The sequence below is a fragment of the Rhodnius prolixus genome, unplaced genomic scaffold (assembly GCF_049639745.1).
Source record: "Rhodnius prolixus isolate KJV_2025 unplaced genomic scaffold, Rpr scaffold_2, whole genome shotgun sequence".
Taxonomy (NCBI): Eukaryota; Metazoa; Arthropoda; class Insecta; order Hemiptera; family Reduviidae; genus Rhodnius; species Rhodnius prolixus.
In genome coordinates, this window is record NW_027411592.1 from 13249124 (window position 1) to 13266041 (window position 16918).

The 16918-nt window shown below is 38.9% G+C and overlaps 3 protein-coding genes across 5 annotated transcripts in view; 2 read left to right on the forward strand and 1 right to left on the reverse strand.

Annotated features, from left to right (window-relative positions):
* The window catches only part of Abcd1 (ATP binding cassette subfamily D), a 52623-nt gene extending 52144 nt beyond the window's left edge, over window positions 1-479 (forward strand). The window contains exon 11 of the mRNA XM_074117943.1: window positions 230-479. Coding sequence (XP_073974044.1) covers window positions 230-247 — 18 coding nt within the window. The 3' untranslated portion in view covers window positions 248-479. The remainder of the gene's footprint in view (window positions 1-229) is intronic.
* A 437-nt stretch (window positions 480-916) lies between these two features.
* On the reverse strand, window positions 917-16356 carry LOC141448996 (ribosome assembly protein METTL17, mitochondrial). 2 transcript variants are annotated; one of them, XM_074117967.1, is made up of 10 exons: window positions 16334-16356; window positions 14237-14396; window positions 13791-13922; window positions 11954-12221; window positions 11287-11437; window positions 11052-11195; window positions 10866-10946; window positions 10643-10778; window positions 10411-10549; window positions 917-1111 (listed from the first exon to the last, which is right to left on the reverse strand). In XM_074117967.1, exons 1-10 carry the CDS (start codon window positions 16334-16336, stop codon window positions 1000-1002), a joined length of 1326 nt encoding a protein of 441 aa, XP_073974068.1. In that variant the 5' UTR covers window positions 16337-16356; the 3' UTR covers window positions 917-999. The 2 variants fall into 2 exon arrangements, with proteins under 2 accessions (XP_073974068.1, XP_073974067.1); XM_074117966.1 differs by lacking the exon at window positions 16334-16356 and adding an exon at window positions 14464-14671.
* On the forward strand, window positions 14693-15574 carry LOC141448998 (protein LLP homolog). Of its 2 annotated transcripts, none has more exons than XM_074117969.1 (3): window positions 14693-14834; window positions 14978-15153; window positions 15330-15574. In XM_074117969.1, exons 2-3 carry the CDS (start codon window positions 14991-14993, stop codon window positions 15554-15556), a joined length of 390 nt encoding a protein of 129 aa, XP_073974070.1. In that variant the 5' UTR covers window positions 14693-14834; window positions 14978-14990; the 3' UTR covers window positions 15557-15574. The 2 variants fall into 2 exon arrangements, with proteins under 2 accessions (XP_073974070.1, XP_073974071.1); XM_074117970.1 differs by having other exon boundaries at window positions 14701-14834; window positions 14960-15153.
* Window positions 16357-16918: the final 562 nt, after the last annotated feature.

The following is a 16918-nucleotide window of genomic DNA, read 5'->3' on the forward strand; positions in this document are numbered from 1 at the left end:
CCTAAGCATGTCAATTCGACAAGTAATTGCTACTAAGACTGAATTGAATTAGATTTTTCTCTTTCTTCTGACAAAACTTGAAAAGTCCCTCTGGCCAGATAGTTCATTAAGGTTTTTCGAAGAAGTCCCTTTTCACAGAAATTAGAAAATAATGGATGGATCATACATTATGAAAAACAGAAAAATAATCTAGTTCGTCCTGAAAACTAATGTTATTTTTTAATTTCAGGAAGATAAGAAACCTTAATGACAGAAAAAAATTGGAGAGTAATTATAACTCCGGTGAAATGTGTACCTAAATTAGAATAAAGATGTAATTATTACTATTAAGGTTTAAATATTTAGGGATTCTTGTAAATTTTAAAAATATATATATCTAGTTTTTACGATTAGATTGGATTAGATCCAATTTGTTATATAATTATATAAATATTTTGACCTTTTGACTTTTATTCTCATAATTTAATTAGTTCAAAGAATTATCCACCAAAAAGTCATAATAAGAATGGTCTATCAATGTAAATTATGTGAATATAAAATTTTATTACCCAAAAACTTGTCATTTTTTTATATTATCTTATTTATTAATTAAAATTTTAACGATCCATTCACTATTAACAGAAGCAATAGATTTTCAATAACCGGAATATTTCAATTTCTTATAAATATTTCCGGACATTTTGAAACTCAGATGATATACAAATTTTATTAACTAAAATAAAATTTGAAACAATTCTTATTTAGTACCCATATTTAACACATATATTAACGTTAAAAACTATCTCAGTGTTGAATATAAACTTATACAGACTTATAATTACATCTAAATTAAAAATTTCATATTAGATTTATTTATTTTCTTATTTGCTTGAAATTCTTGACTGTTTATTTGTTGAAGTGTTAATCAAATAAAAAGTTTCTACCGACATAAAAAAAAACTTTATTACATTAAAAGTAAAACATCAAATGAATTTTTATAATTAAGACTAGACTTTGGAATTAATTCTCCAAAGGATCTATTAAGCTTGGCTGAGACTCTTCAGTTATGTGTCTGATATTGATTGGCAATCTATCTCCCCACTTACATGACTTTGCACACCTGTAGGGCACACTGGAAACAAAGCAAAATTTAAATATACAGGTACTTTTTTTTTTTTTAACTAATATCAGGTCGGCGGGTCTAGTATACCTAATAAATTAACTAAGGAAATGAAGGCCGAAGAAGTTTATTATACAACCACTAATAACAGGAAATAATAATATGGTTAATTATGAAGGATATGAAGTAATTGGCGTCAGGGGCACAGGCGGCGGATTGCTTTGCCCGGTTAGACTCCTACACTGATCTCAAGGGATCTGAACCCTTCAGTGACTTTGTCTTTTCAGTGCTTTCATCAGAGAATAAACAAGTCGCAGTAGTTTTGGAGAAAATACCCAGGCCAGAGACAGGAACCAAAGTTTATTAGCAGCTATCGCCTAACCTTACTGTAGCATCACTCCATCAAGGCCGGACCGGACATTAGGATGAAAGTAGCCTTTCACTGGCCGTTATAGAATGTAAAAACACATGTATCGCTTGAGCCTGCAGAGGATAGCCAGTGATGGTTTTGCCAAGAAAATTGAAAGCACTGCTCTGTGAAGGGTATGAAGATAAAACAACTGTTTGGTTCCCCAAGAGTGGCGGCCCCCCAGACTTGTTTTTTCCCTGAGTCAGTTGGCGGAATTGGGTGAGCACGAGGAGAGAGGGGAGGCGCTGGTAGGACGTGAGGTCAAGCGTCAGAGTGTGTGAAGTAATGTCGGCCATGTTAGCGTCCTTTTTCTTGCTTTTACATTGTGAAAAGTTTGATGATATAAAAACCTGGTTTTTTGTTCACAAGTTTTATGGACAAATCGTTAATCTGTTGGACAACATATATATATATATATTCGTATGTAATTAGCGTAATTATTTTATTGTATTTAGTGCGCGTCAAGCACGTTGTTAAGTACAAGGTCATTTCCCCAGTTACATATTGTATTGAACTATTAATTATTGTAATTATTTTTCCCTTTTGTCATTATATAAATTGGTTATCCTCATGTGTATATCGCCTTGTACATTTGACTATTTTATTGTATTTAGTGCGCGTCAAGCACGTTGTTAAGTACAAGGTCATTTCCCCAGTTACATATTGTATTGAACTATTAATTATTGTAATTATTTTTCCCTTTTGTCATTATATAAATTGGTTATCCTCATGTGTATATCGCCTTGTAAATTTGACTATTTTATTGTATTTAGTGCGCGTCAAGCACGTTGTTAAGTACAAGGTCATTTCCCCAGTTACATATTGTCTTGGACAATTAATTATTGTAATTATTCTTCCCTTTTGGAATTATATATATTGTTTATCCTCACGTGTATATTGCCTTGTACATCTGACTATTTTATTGTTCTCAGAGTTTATGGATTATTAATAAAGTATTGAATTGTATCTATGTAAAAAGTGTTTTGAAGACTGGTGGCGTCCCCCACTATTCCAACCTCTAATTTAAATTGCCTATGTCCATTCCCCCCTTTCTTGAATATTTTTCATGGTGCCGAAACCCGGGAAACAGTCTTCAGAACACTATTCAATTGTTTTTTCTTTTTTCTTTTTACCTTGTAAGTAATCTCGTCTTTTCTTAAAATAATTTGTTTATACCTTAGTTTTATTTCAGTTTGAATATTGACAGTTTTGATTTGACAACTGTCGGGTTTTTCCTTTTTTGTTATGTTCAGTTGTGTTTAGTTTATATAACATTGTTGCTGCTTTATTGTATTATTAGTAAATGTAGTTAAGTTAGCACACGTTGCTTATTAGCTACTAAGTTACTTAGTCTATGTTAGTTATTTTGTCTATTTTTTGTACTGTTATTATTCTTGTCTATTGTATTGTAACTTGTGTATAATTTTCGTATTGTAAGTCCCTCCAGCCGTGGTTAATTATGGGTAATTCATTTACTTCCGGCAACGACACTCCTCCCCCCTCCCCTGCAAGCCCAACCACTCCGTCAATGGAGGATACTCCCTCAATGTCCATGCTGTCAGGGGGTGATGCAGATCTTAAAGCCATCAAGTGCCGATACCTCATTGACAGGCTTGATCGATGGACACAGAATGCAAAAACCTTGGACACAGATGTTCCCGAAATTGTAACTACGTGCCAGCGGCTTTCCTCCGGGTTTTTGACGTTGTCCCAGACTGTGGACGGGGAAGTGTGGGAATGGCTCCGAGCACTGGTCCCAGAGGAACGAGGTCCGCTTGCCAGAGCCTTGACAAAAAGCTTTGCCCAAGCTGAGCTAGTCCATTTGTCAAGGATTGCACCTATTCTAGATTCGTCTATTTCGTTTTGCGCGTCTGCCCCTCCTGGCCCAGTTTCTCAAGTCTTGGTCTCGGACGAGTCGGTGGTCGAACTCGCGAGGAGACAATTACAGGAATTGGTGATTCCAAAGATCACCCCATTCGAAGGGGATGTTCTCGCTTACCAGGAGTTCAAGCGCACCTTCCAGTTTGAGATCAATAAATTGTCCCTGCCTCCTCATAGGCGTCTCCAAGCTCTTAAGTCCTGCTTGAAAGGCCCCCCTCTGTCTATTATTCAGAATTCCACGCCTACAGAGGAAGGTTACAGCTCTGCCTGGGAGACCTTGGATGCTCGCTATGAAGGCAAGTTGCGTACCGCCAGTGCGTTGTTCGAAACCTTCCTTCAGGTCCCGGAAGGGAACCCCACCATTGATGAATGTATCGCTTGGATTTCAAGGAGGCAAATGCTACTAGATCAACACGATATTCCCCAGCCGTTGGACTTCCTTTTGTGTCATGTAATTCTGTCGGCCTTGTCTGCTAACCTCCAAGAGGAGTTTAGGAAGAAGTATTTAAGATCCTTTGATGAACTGCCCCAAAGTGCACAAGTGCTGGAATTCTTGAAAAATCAAGAAGACAAGTTCGCCCCTAAAATAACATTAAGGAAATCCACCTCTTCGCCCCAAGACGGGACAGCTCCCTCTAGTCGTCTCCCTGAAGGCCCCTCCTCCCAACAATCTGAAACCCCTTCCCTTCCTAGAACATTCTTTAAGCCTAGGGCTGTCTCCACCTTGAAGCCCTCCAAGACCCACACACCCAAATCAGCTAAGTCTCCGCCCCCTTCACCCAAGAAATCCTCTTCTCCTATTCCTGCCCGACGGACACCCCCCTCCACATCGAGAGCTCCTTCCCCTCCAGTCCACTCCTTACGCTGTTACTTTTGTGACGAGTGGCATCTGATATCTAATTGTAACGAATACCTGCGACTGCCAGTGAGTAATAGATGGAGTTTCATCAGTGAGAACCACTTATGTGTTAACTGTTTCTCCAAATCTCACTCAGTGGCTCAATGCTCTCGAAGTGCTGGGTGTTTGGAGTGCGCTGGTGCTCATCACACCACCCTTCACCCTCCTCCCCCCTCTTCTAGTCTAAGTCAAAGGACTTTACCCGATGTTGTCATTCCCCCGTTAATGTCTTTAAGCCCTAAGCTGACTAAGAAACTTCCTGACCCTTCTCCCAGAAGGGCAGTTCCCCACCTTCGAGATGACGTTTCTTATCCTTCGACTTCGTCTGGTAGCAGCACCCTTTCTTCACTCCCAACTATCTACTTTGGTAGTGATTCACCAAAAGCTACCTTTTAGGGATTCGGCCCGCGCGATACCATTCCCCAGTCCTGCCATGTTTTGTCGAGTTTTCGCCGAAACTGTCACTTGTGTCATAGACCTAATCCACAAAGCAAAGCTATTTTGAAGTCTTTCCCCTCCGATTTGTCGGTATCCCCCACTGCCCTGGTTTACCTCCTTGGAGGAGATGGCCAGTGGTATCGCGCTCGTGCCCTGCTGGATTCAGGCAGTGAGATAAATTTGATGTCCAAGAAATTCGCCAAAGAAAGTAAATTGAACTATAACCCTATGTCAGGTGGGATTCGAGGGATAGGAGGCAACATCGCCACCCAAGTCGTAGGTCAAGTTTCTACCAATGTAAGGCAATGTCCCCCATTTTCCCAAATCAAAGTCCCCTTCCGCATAGTCACCAAGACTGTCCCAGATGCACCGTCCTCTTATTTCCCTGTTAAGGATTGGCAGCATTTGGCGGATAAACAGTTAGCCGACCCAAACTTTAACGAACCGAGTCCTATAGACGTAGTATTTTCAGCCTCGGTTTTTGACGCCATCGACCTTAGTCAAATAATCCGGGCACAAAATGGTTCCCCCAACGCCCGACTAACAACTCTTGGCTGGATTATGTCTGGCCCCTTGAGAAGCTTCCCCTCGAGGCGGGTTTGTTTTCACGCTTCTGTCAAGGACAGCAGGTCCAACTCCAAGTTATATCGGACCTATTATAGAATTTTGTTCAAGCATAAATATGGTCAACTACCAGCTCCTAAGGCACCTGCTAACCAGTCTAGCCCAGAAAACAAGCCTTCGGCCGAAACCCTCTTGTACCGGTCCGAGTCGGAACAGCTTGCTTGCAATAACCCTGAACTCCCCGCGCAGTCCGGACAATCAGGCCCCCCTAGTTTGTCTGTGTCCTCCGCCCAAGCCAGGTCTACTCCCCAAGAGGAAGTCATCACTCAGCAGCCCACTCCTCCAACTTTGGCTATCCAACTTCCAACCCCGAAACCTCAACGTCTGATTAGAACGCGGCGGCCGCTGCAAACTTGTAATACCTTCCTTCCTGAAACGCTGCCCCCCACCACAACTTCTGCCGGGGTTGCTCTCTCCGAAGGTTCTGATTCACCTGTTGGTCCCTCTCTAGTCACTCATATGCCGGCAATTCCTGCCCAACCCACGGTACTCCGACTCGGCTCGGGTAAAATCCCCCAATCTATATCACACCCCCCTGACCTAGTCTTGTCACGCCTGATGGAAAGAATGTTTGCCTTGGAGGAAGTGTCGGAGGTTTCGCCTCTCACCCCGGACGAATTGAAGGCTGAAGAGTGCTTCTCGAAGTCACATTTCCGACTTCCTGATGGTCGGTTTTCAGTAGCACTGCCATTTAAAACCAGTCCGTGTTGCCTCGGTGAATCCAGAAAGATTGCTTTAAGGCGTCTCCTACAAACTGAATCCCGTCATGCCAAGTCCCCACATCTCCGTGCTCCCTATGTGGAGTTTATGCAAGACTACTTAGATTCGAATCATATGGAACTGGCCCCTCCTCTCAAGTCAGGCCAAATTGTCTATTATATTCCCCATCATGCGGTACACCGTCCAGACGATCCCCCGGAGAAGATTCGTGTAGTATTTAACGCTTCCCAGAAGTCCTCTTCAGGCATCTCCCTCAATGAGCTCTTGCTCCCTGGACCCCGTTTACAGCTCGATATCTGGAAGGTGGTTACCAGATTTAGAGTGGACAAATGGGTCTTTACGGCCGACATTCGCCAAATGTTTAGACAGATACAACACCCCCCGGAAGACAGGGATTTGTTACGCATACTGTGGCGATTTGACACGAGCCAACCAGTGCAGGAGTACCGTTTGTGCACTGTGACCTATGGAACCACGTCAGCCCCCTACTTGGCATGTCGCGTCCTTCAAGAATTAGCTCTGACCTCTCAGGCTTCCTTTCCCCTGGCCTCTGAGATACTCCGCGACCGTACCTATGTGGATGACATTTCTGGAGGAGGCCCTACTCTAGAAGTGGCATTGCAATCCAGAGATCAGTTAATCCAATTATTGAGTCAGGCTCAAATTGAACTCAGAAAGTGGGCCTCAAATCAACCGCAATTATTAAATAAAATACCCTCTGAATATCTACTTCCAGCCATGTCCTCAGTCTGTTTAGAAAACGATGAGGAGTCACAATTGAAAATCCTCGGACTTTGTTGGAACCCTGCTCAAGATTACTTCCACTTTCTAATCCGTTCCGTGCCTAATGTTCAAACTAAAAGACAATTAGCCAGTCAGATTGCAAAAGTTTTTGACCCCTTGGGATGGCTGATCCCCGTAACAGTTTTTGCTCGTGCAATATTTAGAATAGTCTGTCAAGCCTCTTTTGATTGGGATGATCCCCTGCCCTTGTCAATTGTCCAGGAATGGGCTCAGTTCGCTGTCTCCCTGCCTGACCTGTCTAAAATTCACATCCCTAGATTTTTGTCTCTACCCAATCCTAAGTGTTATTTGGTGGGTTTTGCTGACGCGTCTGAGCGAGCCTATGCGGCCGTGGTTTACCTCGTGTCCCAGTCTGAGGACACTGTCATTAGCCTGGTCATGTCTAAAGCCAGAATGGCCCCCATGAAACCGGTCACGCTCCCTCGTCTGGAGCTTTGTGCGGCCCACCTACTTGCCCTTACGATTAATAAGGTCAGATTACTTTTCCCTCAGATAACCACTCAGAACATCTTAGCCTTTTCGGATTCTACCATTGCCCTGGCCTGGATTACAGCAACGCCACCTCCGCATTGGAAGGTGTTCGTGGGAAATAGAGTAGCTACTATCTTAGAAAAAGTACCCGCCTCGCAATGGTTCCACATCTCCTCCTCACAAAACCCCGCTGACTGTGCCTCACGTGGAGTACGTCCTCAAGAATTAGTGAGTCACCAGTTATGGTGGGAAGGTCCCCCTTGGTTGAAATCAAACCACGAGTCATGGCCCCTTGGGCCAGTAAATGCCGATTTGTCTGACCCTGTCGTAGGAGCAGAAATTCGCTCCCAGGCCCTTAACGTGTCAAGTGTAATGCCCTGCCCTGAGGAATTAGAGTCTAAATTTTCCAGTCTGTACACTCTGCAAAATGTAGTGGCCTGGTGCCTGCGATTCGCCCACAATACTAAAAATCCAGTACATCGTATGTCAGGTCCATTGAATGTAAAGGAACGTAGCGAAGCCCTGCGAGTTCTAATAGTCCGAGCCCAACAGCACTCGCTTTCCGAAGAAATTGAGGATGCTCAGTCCCCTCGGCCTAGACTACGCCTCGTTAAAACGTTAGGCCTATTTCTGCACACTGATGGAGTGTTGCGAGTCGGAGGGAGACTCAGACTGGCCGATGTCCCCGAATATCAAAAGCACCCTGCCTTGTTGCCTTCGCAACACCCCTTCACGGCCCTGGTCATACAAGATGCCCACATATCCAACCTCCACGTAGGCCCCACTGCCACTCATGCGTTTTTGAGAAGTCGATATTGGATTGTTAATGGTAAGAATGTTGTCCGCCGACAATTGGGAGCCTGTAACAAGTGTTTCAGTGTCAAGCCAACACCCTTCAACCCACTCATGGGTCAACTGCCCGAAGGAAGAGTCAGCGCTTCATCACCCTTCGCCACCACTGGCATAGACTACGCGGGCCCCTTCAACGTGAAAATTGCTTCCCTGCGTTCAGCCAAAGACCTCCAGTCTTACCTCGCCATTTTCGTCTGTTTTTCCACCAAGGCCATACACCTGGAACTAGTCACAGACCTTACAACACAGGCATTTTTAGCTGCCCTGAACCGCTTTGTTGCCAGGAGGGGTGTGCCGAGTCACATTTGGTCGGATAACGGCACTAACTTCGTCGGAGCCAAAAGAAGACTCAAGGAGGTATCTGCACTACTAAATGACGCCAAGTCTCAGGAGGCCATTCTAAGAGAATCCAACAAAAGAAGCATCGAGTGGCATTTCATCCCCCCTCGAGCACCACACTTCGGAGGTCTCTGGGAAGCAGCCGTTAAATCCACCAAAAGATTACTGAAGGTCATGTTAGGCACTCAAGAGCCCACCATGGAGTGTTTCCTCACAATCATTTGTCAAATTGAAGCCATATTAAATTCCAGACCTCTTACCGCTGTCTCGTCCTCGCCAGATGACCTGCAAGTCCTGACGCCAGGTCACTTTCTGATTATGCGACCTATGACTGCGCTACCTCCCGATAGCTCCTTAACTCCTCGCACTGCGCTCAAATCGAAATGGGCAATGGCACAGCTCACTGTTGGACAGTTTTGGAAAAGATGGCACAAGGAGTACCTCCTCGAGCAGCAAGCCATGCTCAAATGGCATTCGCCTTCCTTCCCCGCGGCAGTGGGACAAATAGTCATGATCATGGACGACAACCTTCCTCCCCTGCAGTGGTCCATAGGCCGAATCGTCAAGCTTCACCATGGCCGAGACGACGTGGCCAGGGTGGCCGAGGTCAAGACAACTTCAGGACTGATTAGCCGGCCTGTCCGGAAGCTTTGCCCCCTGCCAACTCAGTAAGTGGATCTCTGCGAGTCCACTGCGGGGGAGGATGTTTGGTTCCCCAAGAGTGGCGGCCCCCCAGACTTGTTTTTTCCCTGAGTCAGTTGGCGGAATTGGGTGAGCACGAGGAGAGAGGGGAGGCGCTGGTAGGACGTGAGGTCAAGCGTCAGAGTGTGTGAAGTAATGTCGGCCATGTTAGCGTCCTTTTTCTTGCTTTTACATTGTGAAAAGTTTGATGATATAAAAACCTGGTTTTTTGTTCACAAGTTTTATGGACAAATCGTTAATCTGTTGGACAACATATATATATATATATATTCGTATGTAATTAGCGTAATTATTTTATTGTATTTAGTGCGCGTCAAGCACGTTGTTAAGTACAAGGTCATTTCCCCAGTTACATATTGTATTGAACTATTAATTATTGTAATTATTTTTCCCTTTTGTCATTATATAAATTGGTTATCCTCATGTGTATATCGCCTTGTACATTTGACTATTTTATTGTATTTAGTGCGCGTCAAGCACGTTGTTAAGTACAAGGTCATTTCCCCAGTTACATATTGTATTGAACTATTAATTATTGTAATTATTTTTCCCTTTTGTCATTATATAAATTGGTTATCCTCATGTGTATATCGCCTTGTAAATTTGACTATTTTATTGTATTTAGTGCGCGTCAAGCACGTTGTTAAGTACAAGGTCATTTCCCCAGTTACATATTGTCTTGGACAATTAATTATTGTAATTATTCTTCCCTTTTGGAATTATATATATTGTTTATCCTCACGTGTATATTGCCTTGTACATCTGACTATTTTATTGTTCTCAGAGTTTATGGATTATTAATAAAGTATTGAATTGTATCTATGTAAAAAGTGTTTTGAAGACTGGTGGCGTCCCCCACTATTCCAACCTCTAATTTAAATTGCCTATGTCCATTCCCCCCTTTCTTGAATATTTTTCAACAACACTGCAACGTCAGAGTGAAGGGCTAGTTTGGCTAATGGTTCGACTCTTCGGAAAGGAATAATCCAAGGTTTCATTATTTGGCCAGGAGCCTCTACACCCTTCTTTCTCTCGTTTAAAAGAAAAGATTTGAGGGGATGCACTCTTTAGCGGATGCCACAAAACACGCTGTGGGTCGCGCTGGTCTAGGCTTTAACTCATTCTTGTAGTATCTATTCCTTCATTTTGCATACTTAACAAGAGAACACAAACCTTCCATGTTTAGCTGGTGAAAATATTATTTCTTCGAGAGTACCAGAACCTGTACACATTCTGCAAATTACATGCCTTGATCTGTACAATACTGGCCTAACAATTCTCGGCCACTGTTTATCATCTGATTTTCTGGCTTCTGTAAAAATAAGTTTAATTTAATAATAAATTTCAATTCAATAAACTTCAATTTATAACCAGGTGGACAAAGTAAAATGAAAAACAGACTTACCTTTGCTAATAACTACGTAGGAATACAATTCGTTTTTTAGTTGCTGCTTCTGAGGGTAACTATTATAGCTGACCTGAAAATGACATGGATTTTGGCCAGCTCTACTTAACTTCGGGCAATCCAAATCGTGAGGGCACTGAAATCAAAATAAAGAAATAGATAAAAATAAAGCGATGAGGCAGAAAGAATCATAAATCAAGTAGAGAAAAAAACTGGAAATTACTGGTGAAAATATATGAGACTTATCATTTGTTTTTTCATCTTTAATAGCTTCTAAAATAAACTGCCTGGCTTCAGAAATAATCTATAAGAAAAAATAGGATAATCAAATCAATCTTGCAAGAAAATTAGAAACATACTTTCGTTATAAAATGCCAAATCAACAGTAAATATAATTTTAAAAAATTACTTTGAAGCCAGACGTTGTTCCTTGTTCAATTAGAATTAAATATTTGTTCGTCTTACACCAAAGTTTTGCAAGAGTTTCAAGACGAGATACTGTGGAAGGAAGCTCCATTAGTGAATAGGCACTAACTACTACATCATAATTTGGCTGAAATATTACAAAACAAAAAATTATTTCTCATTCTTACGACGTCATCACATTCCATTATTACGAACGAGCATATTTATTATCTCCTTACATGGATTGGCAAAAACTGTCTATAGCTCAACTTATTTTTTAATTCTTTTTGATATGAACCTATTAAATTTTCTGAGAGGTTGATCATATCCCTTGACGTGTCAACGCAGAAAATTTCTTTTAGCGAATTCCCCCATGTTTCGTTAGCTGCCCTGAAATCAGAAAAATTGTAAGTTTTTAAAGACATCTTAAGGCGTAGAATTATGAACGGCGATTAAGATAAATAGAGGTTAATCTATAATTCCATTTCTGTACTGTGTATAATCCTATCACTTTTATGCAAATAAGAAATTTAAATGTGTTGCTTAACTTAGTTTGCAAGAAAATTACTTAACTGGAAAGGACTTCATTTTTCACTCTTTTTAATGCTCCCAAGATTATTTTGTAAATTTCTAAATACATTACAAACATATTTATATCTATTTCTCAGATCATTATTCTAGAAAATTTGTTTTAGCGCAGTTCTTGAGGAGGGGTTGGGGTAGTCTTTCTCTGTAAGGCGAGACTTCAGAGTGAACTGCGGTTTTAAAAAGGGGTACAATATTGTTAAGAATATTCAAATTATTGGAAGTTAGAAGAAAATTTATTGGTTAAGGCCTTTGCAGCAAAAAATGGCCATCCAACCCCGATACTTCAATGATATTAATAAATTTCTTTCAATTACTAACCAAACAACTGTACCAACTCCTGATCCAAAGTCAAATAGAGTACTGGGCATGAAATTTTCCCTGACTTTTATTTCGTTAAATATCTGAGAGATGACAGCATACTCAGCTGCAGCTCTGGCGAATAAATACTGAAGACCGGTATAATGTGTGAAAATAATCGGCTGCCAGTTGTATATCCTCTGTTTCAGAATATTATATGTGTTGAATTGCACCACATTAGTAAAATGTTCAAGCTGTTCTTCACTCAACGCTTCCTGATCTACGTTCACTGCAAAACAAAAATTTATCTGTCTCATTCTATGCACTTGTATTCCTCCTGGGAAGGAGATAAAAACTTAAATACTACATACGATATAGTAGCAAATTTGCAAGTTTGCTAATCCAGACAATGTTTTTAAGTAAAGGCATTAAATTGCTTGCACCCGAACTAGAAAATTAATGCTAAATGAACAATAGTATCGCCTTACTAAACCCAATAACTCAAGAGCATTAAACGCAAGAGACACAATCAGCCTTTCACTTTATAAGCAGCTGAAAACACGACACAAATTCAATTCCAAATTCTCTGTAACTTACAAAATTAACGATTTTTCGTTTACTTCAGACAAATCCACCAAGTGGAAGGCTAACGTCGTACAGAAGATCAATTCAATTAAACATTAAATTTTGCCGCTTAAAAGAAAATAAGATAGGTAACAAACTGGAAGTGGTATGGGTGGAAATTTAGAATATCAAGCTTCATTAAGTTATCTATAATCTTTTTATGAATAGACCGGACTTTCCCTAGCTTGAAGCTGGATGAAGACATTCTGAGCGAACCTAAACGCTCCTCTGTTTTGTAAAAAAGAAATGTACAATAAAGATTGTACAAAAAATCCTATTGGAAAGTTTTTTTTTTAACATTTGATCGAAGCAAATCTAGTTAAGAGACTAATGTTTTTGAATCAGATTAGATTCGCCTTATCAGAGCAGGTGAGAACTTAAGAACCGAAACAATCAGCGAAAAGCTCTTAGAGGAAAGGTTGGTGTGCAGGCACATTGCTCTCATTGAAGCAATTGTGATGCCCATTTAATATAATCTTCTCGAAAAATCTGGCAACATCCTGACATCGTACAAGTAAATCACCTAAGTTTTTGCTGTACTCTCCAAAACCAGTAACTCAGTAAGTACTAAAACTAATGCTACAAATGACCTAAGAATCAGTTACAGGACAACAGAGAGACACTTCATTCAACGATTTAGAATTAGCCGTGGAAAGGCTATTTATCAGAGAATGTGTCGAATTTTACGATGTAATAACGTAAACAATAAAATCATCAAGCCGAATAAACAAGGAACATGATTTGGGAATTTATTCACATAGTTTAGGAACGGGGTAAGTTTATAACTAAAATAATGCATAAGAGTGATATAATAATTATCCTTAAAAACGGCAACCCAGAAAACTCAGTCCCAATGCTTAAAGGGCGATCAGAAGCAGTCGGCAATAGAAAGTCCTGCCCCAGACTAGCTTATCTCCAGCGAAGGTATTCTATACAAAATAGCGGTTACCTATGCAACGAAGGGGACTGTTATGTGTTCACGTTAACCACATATGAGCATATATTGTTCAAAATAAATAGTCCTAAATGGACGGAATTCAGACTTAATTTGTACTTTTGTTGCTGTACCATCATTAACTTGAATAGTGCGAATGTGACAAAACGTGATTGTGCTGCTAGGAGTACAAAACGTCAAAGAGGCGGTTGACGGTAAAGTTTAACTATATAAAATTTTTTTATTCTATCATCTTAATAAATCCATAATAAAACTCATTGATATAAAAGTATAACTTACAAGACTCTTCTACCTCCTGCTTAATGGCAGAAACTTTCGAATTTAATATATTTTTTTCAACAGGCGGGTTCCTTGATTTAAGGTACCTTGCGAAAGATTGGCTCTGCTTTATTAAATCTTTCTTTGATGTTCCTGTATACAAAAGAGTCCACATTCAAAATTTCATTCTGCTCAATTGGCTTAGGATGTTTGTTTGAAAATGCAATACTCAAACTCATACACGCAATGAATATTTCATGATATAATTGTAACAAGCACAAAATCACCTTAATAAAAAAACTGCGAATTTAAGATGATTTAATTTTTGACTGGTATTCTTTCACTTTTTTCATTAAGATGATTATTACAAAAATAAAGCTGTTTTTGTGTTGGAAACCTTTCAGGTACATTCAACAACCTTAAATATTCATTAAGTTCTCTAGCCAAAATATGAGTAAATTGCATACCACCTAAAACGCCTAAGATAGCGTTTTTAAGATTGACGGGTAAATCAAGGTTTGTTGTTCTTACAAGTCCTGGATGATTTCGCACTTTCACCTCATTATTGGAAATTCTGTCGTTAACGTTCTCATCGAGCTCAACCACAACCCTCTGCTTCGTAGCGTACTGAAAAAATATTTAGATAAATCAAAATGTATTAAGGTATATATAAGTGAAATAAATAATTCCTAACCTTTCGAGCACTAACACGAAGTAGCAGTAAAACATTACAATATGGGTATCTAGAAAACATCCCCAAGATTACCTAACATGGTTCCCGAATTAAAAACCTTAAGCATGTATCCATATCCATTCAAGTTACTGCTCTTCTTAATATATTTCTTACTACAACGCCATGGTATGCACGATCAACCACAATAATATAACGGCTCAGAGTGTTTAACCTGACTTCCAGCAAGGATAACCATCGAATAACTTCTCTCTCCAGGTTTTGATACATATTGCAATGTGGGTGAAGTGCTTGGCCACTTAATAAGTTTTTGTAACAGTTCTTTTCATCGACGTTTTTATATTGCTGTAAAATAATTCAGAGTTAGTTTTTAGGTAAGGAATCCTGTTTTAAGTAACTAAAGTGTTAAATTTTAATTTCTGTACGAATAAATTAAGTGCAATAGCACATGCTTGCTTTCACTATTGATTCTGAAAACATGAATCAGTAAATGTGTCAGTTTACTACTTTGTTACAGTAAGCTTATAAAAATGGCAAAAAGTTTGAGAAGTAAGTGGAAAAGAAAAATGAAAGCTCTAAAAAGGGAACGTTATGGAAAAAAAGAACTAGAAAAATTGAAGCAAGTGCTTGATGGTGCAAAGAGAGAAGGCTCTAAAGAAATTGATATGACAGATTTGCAGGAATTAGTAAATGGTAAGTAAGCAGTCCAATTACTTTTAATTGCTCCTGTTATGTTTTCATTTTAACACAATGTATAAAAAAATATCCTAAAAAGTGGACAGATTTAGAATAACGGCTTCTTGTTTTTTTTAATATGAAATTTTTATTTAAGGGTGATTCATTTTTGTAACATTCATTTTGTAATTTAGTTGTGCCACCTCCTGGAAGGAGCCATAACGATACTGATCATGATGTTACTGAAGAACAAATGGAAGTTGGCAAAAAAGCAAGAATTTTCGATCCTGCGACCATGAGAGATCAATTCGGAAATTACCCTGTTTGGATGGGTAGCCATAGGAAAAAGAAAGTCGTTAAAACTCAAAGAAAACTGAATAAGATCAAAAAGAAAAAATTGAAAAGTAAAGCGAAAAAATAAATTATTTTATTTTTAAAAGTTGTTTTGTTAATCATTTCTGCTTAATTTATCCAGTTAAAAATTAGGAGATTGTACCTAATTAGAAATAAATGCGAAATACTGTGTGAAAGGAAATAACTTTAAATAATTAAAGATTCTTTTTTTTACGTTTTGTAACTTAAATGGTATTAACTCTTGGAACATTTAGAGACCTGTTGAAAGTGCTGATCAACTGACGCTATTTCTTGATTTTTTTTAAAGAAAAAAATAAATTTATTTTTACCTTCATGGATTTTTTTAAAGTCAACTTTGGATTTTTATTTATAAAACCGGTAATTTTATTGTAACAACTTCAGAGAATAGTATGCAATATAGACTAAAACTACATGAATCTTACTTTGCACATAAAAGAAATCCGATTATTAAATCTTTCGAGGGGTGTAAAATTACTTCACTAATTAAAGGCACAAAAAACGTTTTGTACAACTTATTTCTTTTTCTTTTCAATTGATAGAATTTTTCTCTAAACTTAGTGAAATTAGCGAGTCGAGCAAGGAAGATTCTGCATCTGGCCCCTCCAATATCTTGTAGATACATGTTCCCTTCTTTTTCACCCTCTATTCATTTACATCACTTTTTCAATTACGTAGCAGATCAAAGAAGATTGGAGTATTACGCAAGGCGTTTTAAAAAATGTTTTATTATACATACTTTGAATGTGTTACTTTAAATCCTCAACATCTTTCACACAAAACACAATTTCTTATTGAATACATTAGTTTTTTTGAGAGCACTCACCATTGTTTACATTGACCGGGAAAGTATCACCTACGAAATAAACAGATGATGTGATACTAAAATGGAAGATTATATTCTTACAAAATTATTTTCATTAAATATTTAACTTGTAAAGTAAAGTTCACATGTATTAGTATTCACACGATAGAAACAGCCTTTAAATCAAATTTTTAAATTTTGAATAATCAAAGTAATAGTTAGATAAAATGATAACTAGTGGAAAGTAAGAAATTTAATTGTAGAATAGTGAAAAAAAAAACTTCGTGGACTTTTAAACATTTTCAAAAGCAAATTAGTAGTTGTGCTGCAATTCTTAGAGGCCGTTTTTAAATCACTATCAAACCATATATAAACTCTTTAAATATTTGTTTTATTTTTATTACAAGGCAGTTTTTTTGTTTTGTTTTTCAAATTTGTTTCAGCATTTGAAATGTTCGTAGACCCCAACATGTTCTTAGACAAGTCTGAAGTTCAAAATTTACATTTATTATGATTAAAATTTACCGTCATAATAGAGCGGATGTTTAGGAGTAGAAGTAAAGATTACTGAATTAGTTTTAATTAAATGTGTTTAATTAGATTTCG

Coding starts and splice junctions, on each gene's coding strand:
- LOC141448996 (XM_074117966.1), bottom strand. CDS start 14,523: ATGTTTTCTAGATACCCATATTGTAATGTTTTACTGCTACTTCGTGTT. Junction 11,196..11,286: donor GACAGTTTTTGCCAATCCAT/GTAAGGAGATAA, acceptor GTAATATTTCAG/CCAAATTATGATGTAGTAGT. Junction 10,947..11,051: donor GAACAACGTCTGGCTTCAAA/GTAATTTTTTAA, acceptor TTTTTCTTATAG/ATTATTTCTGAAGCCAGGCA.
- LOC141448998 (XM_074117969.1), top strand. CDS start 14,991: ATGGCAAAAAGTTTGAGAAGTAAGTGGAAAAGAAAAATGAAAGCTCTA. Junction 15,154..15,329: donor TTTGCAGGAATTAGTAAATG/GTAAGTAAGCAG, acceptor TTTGTAATTTAG/TTGTGCCACCTCCTGGAAGG.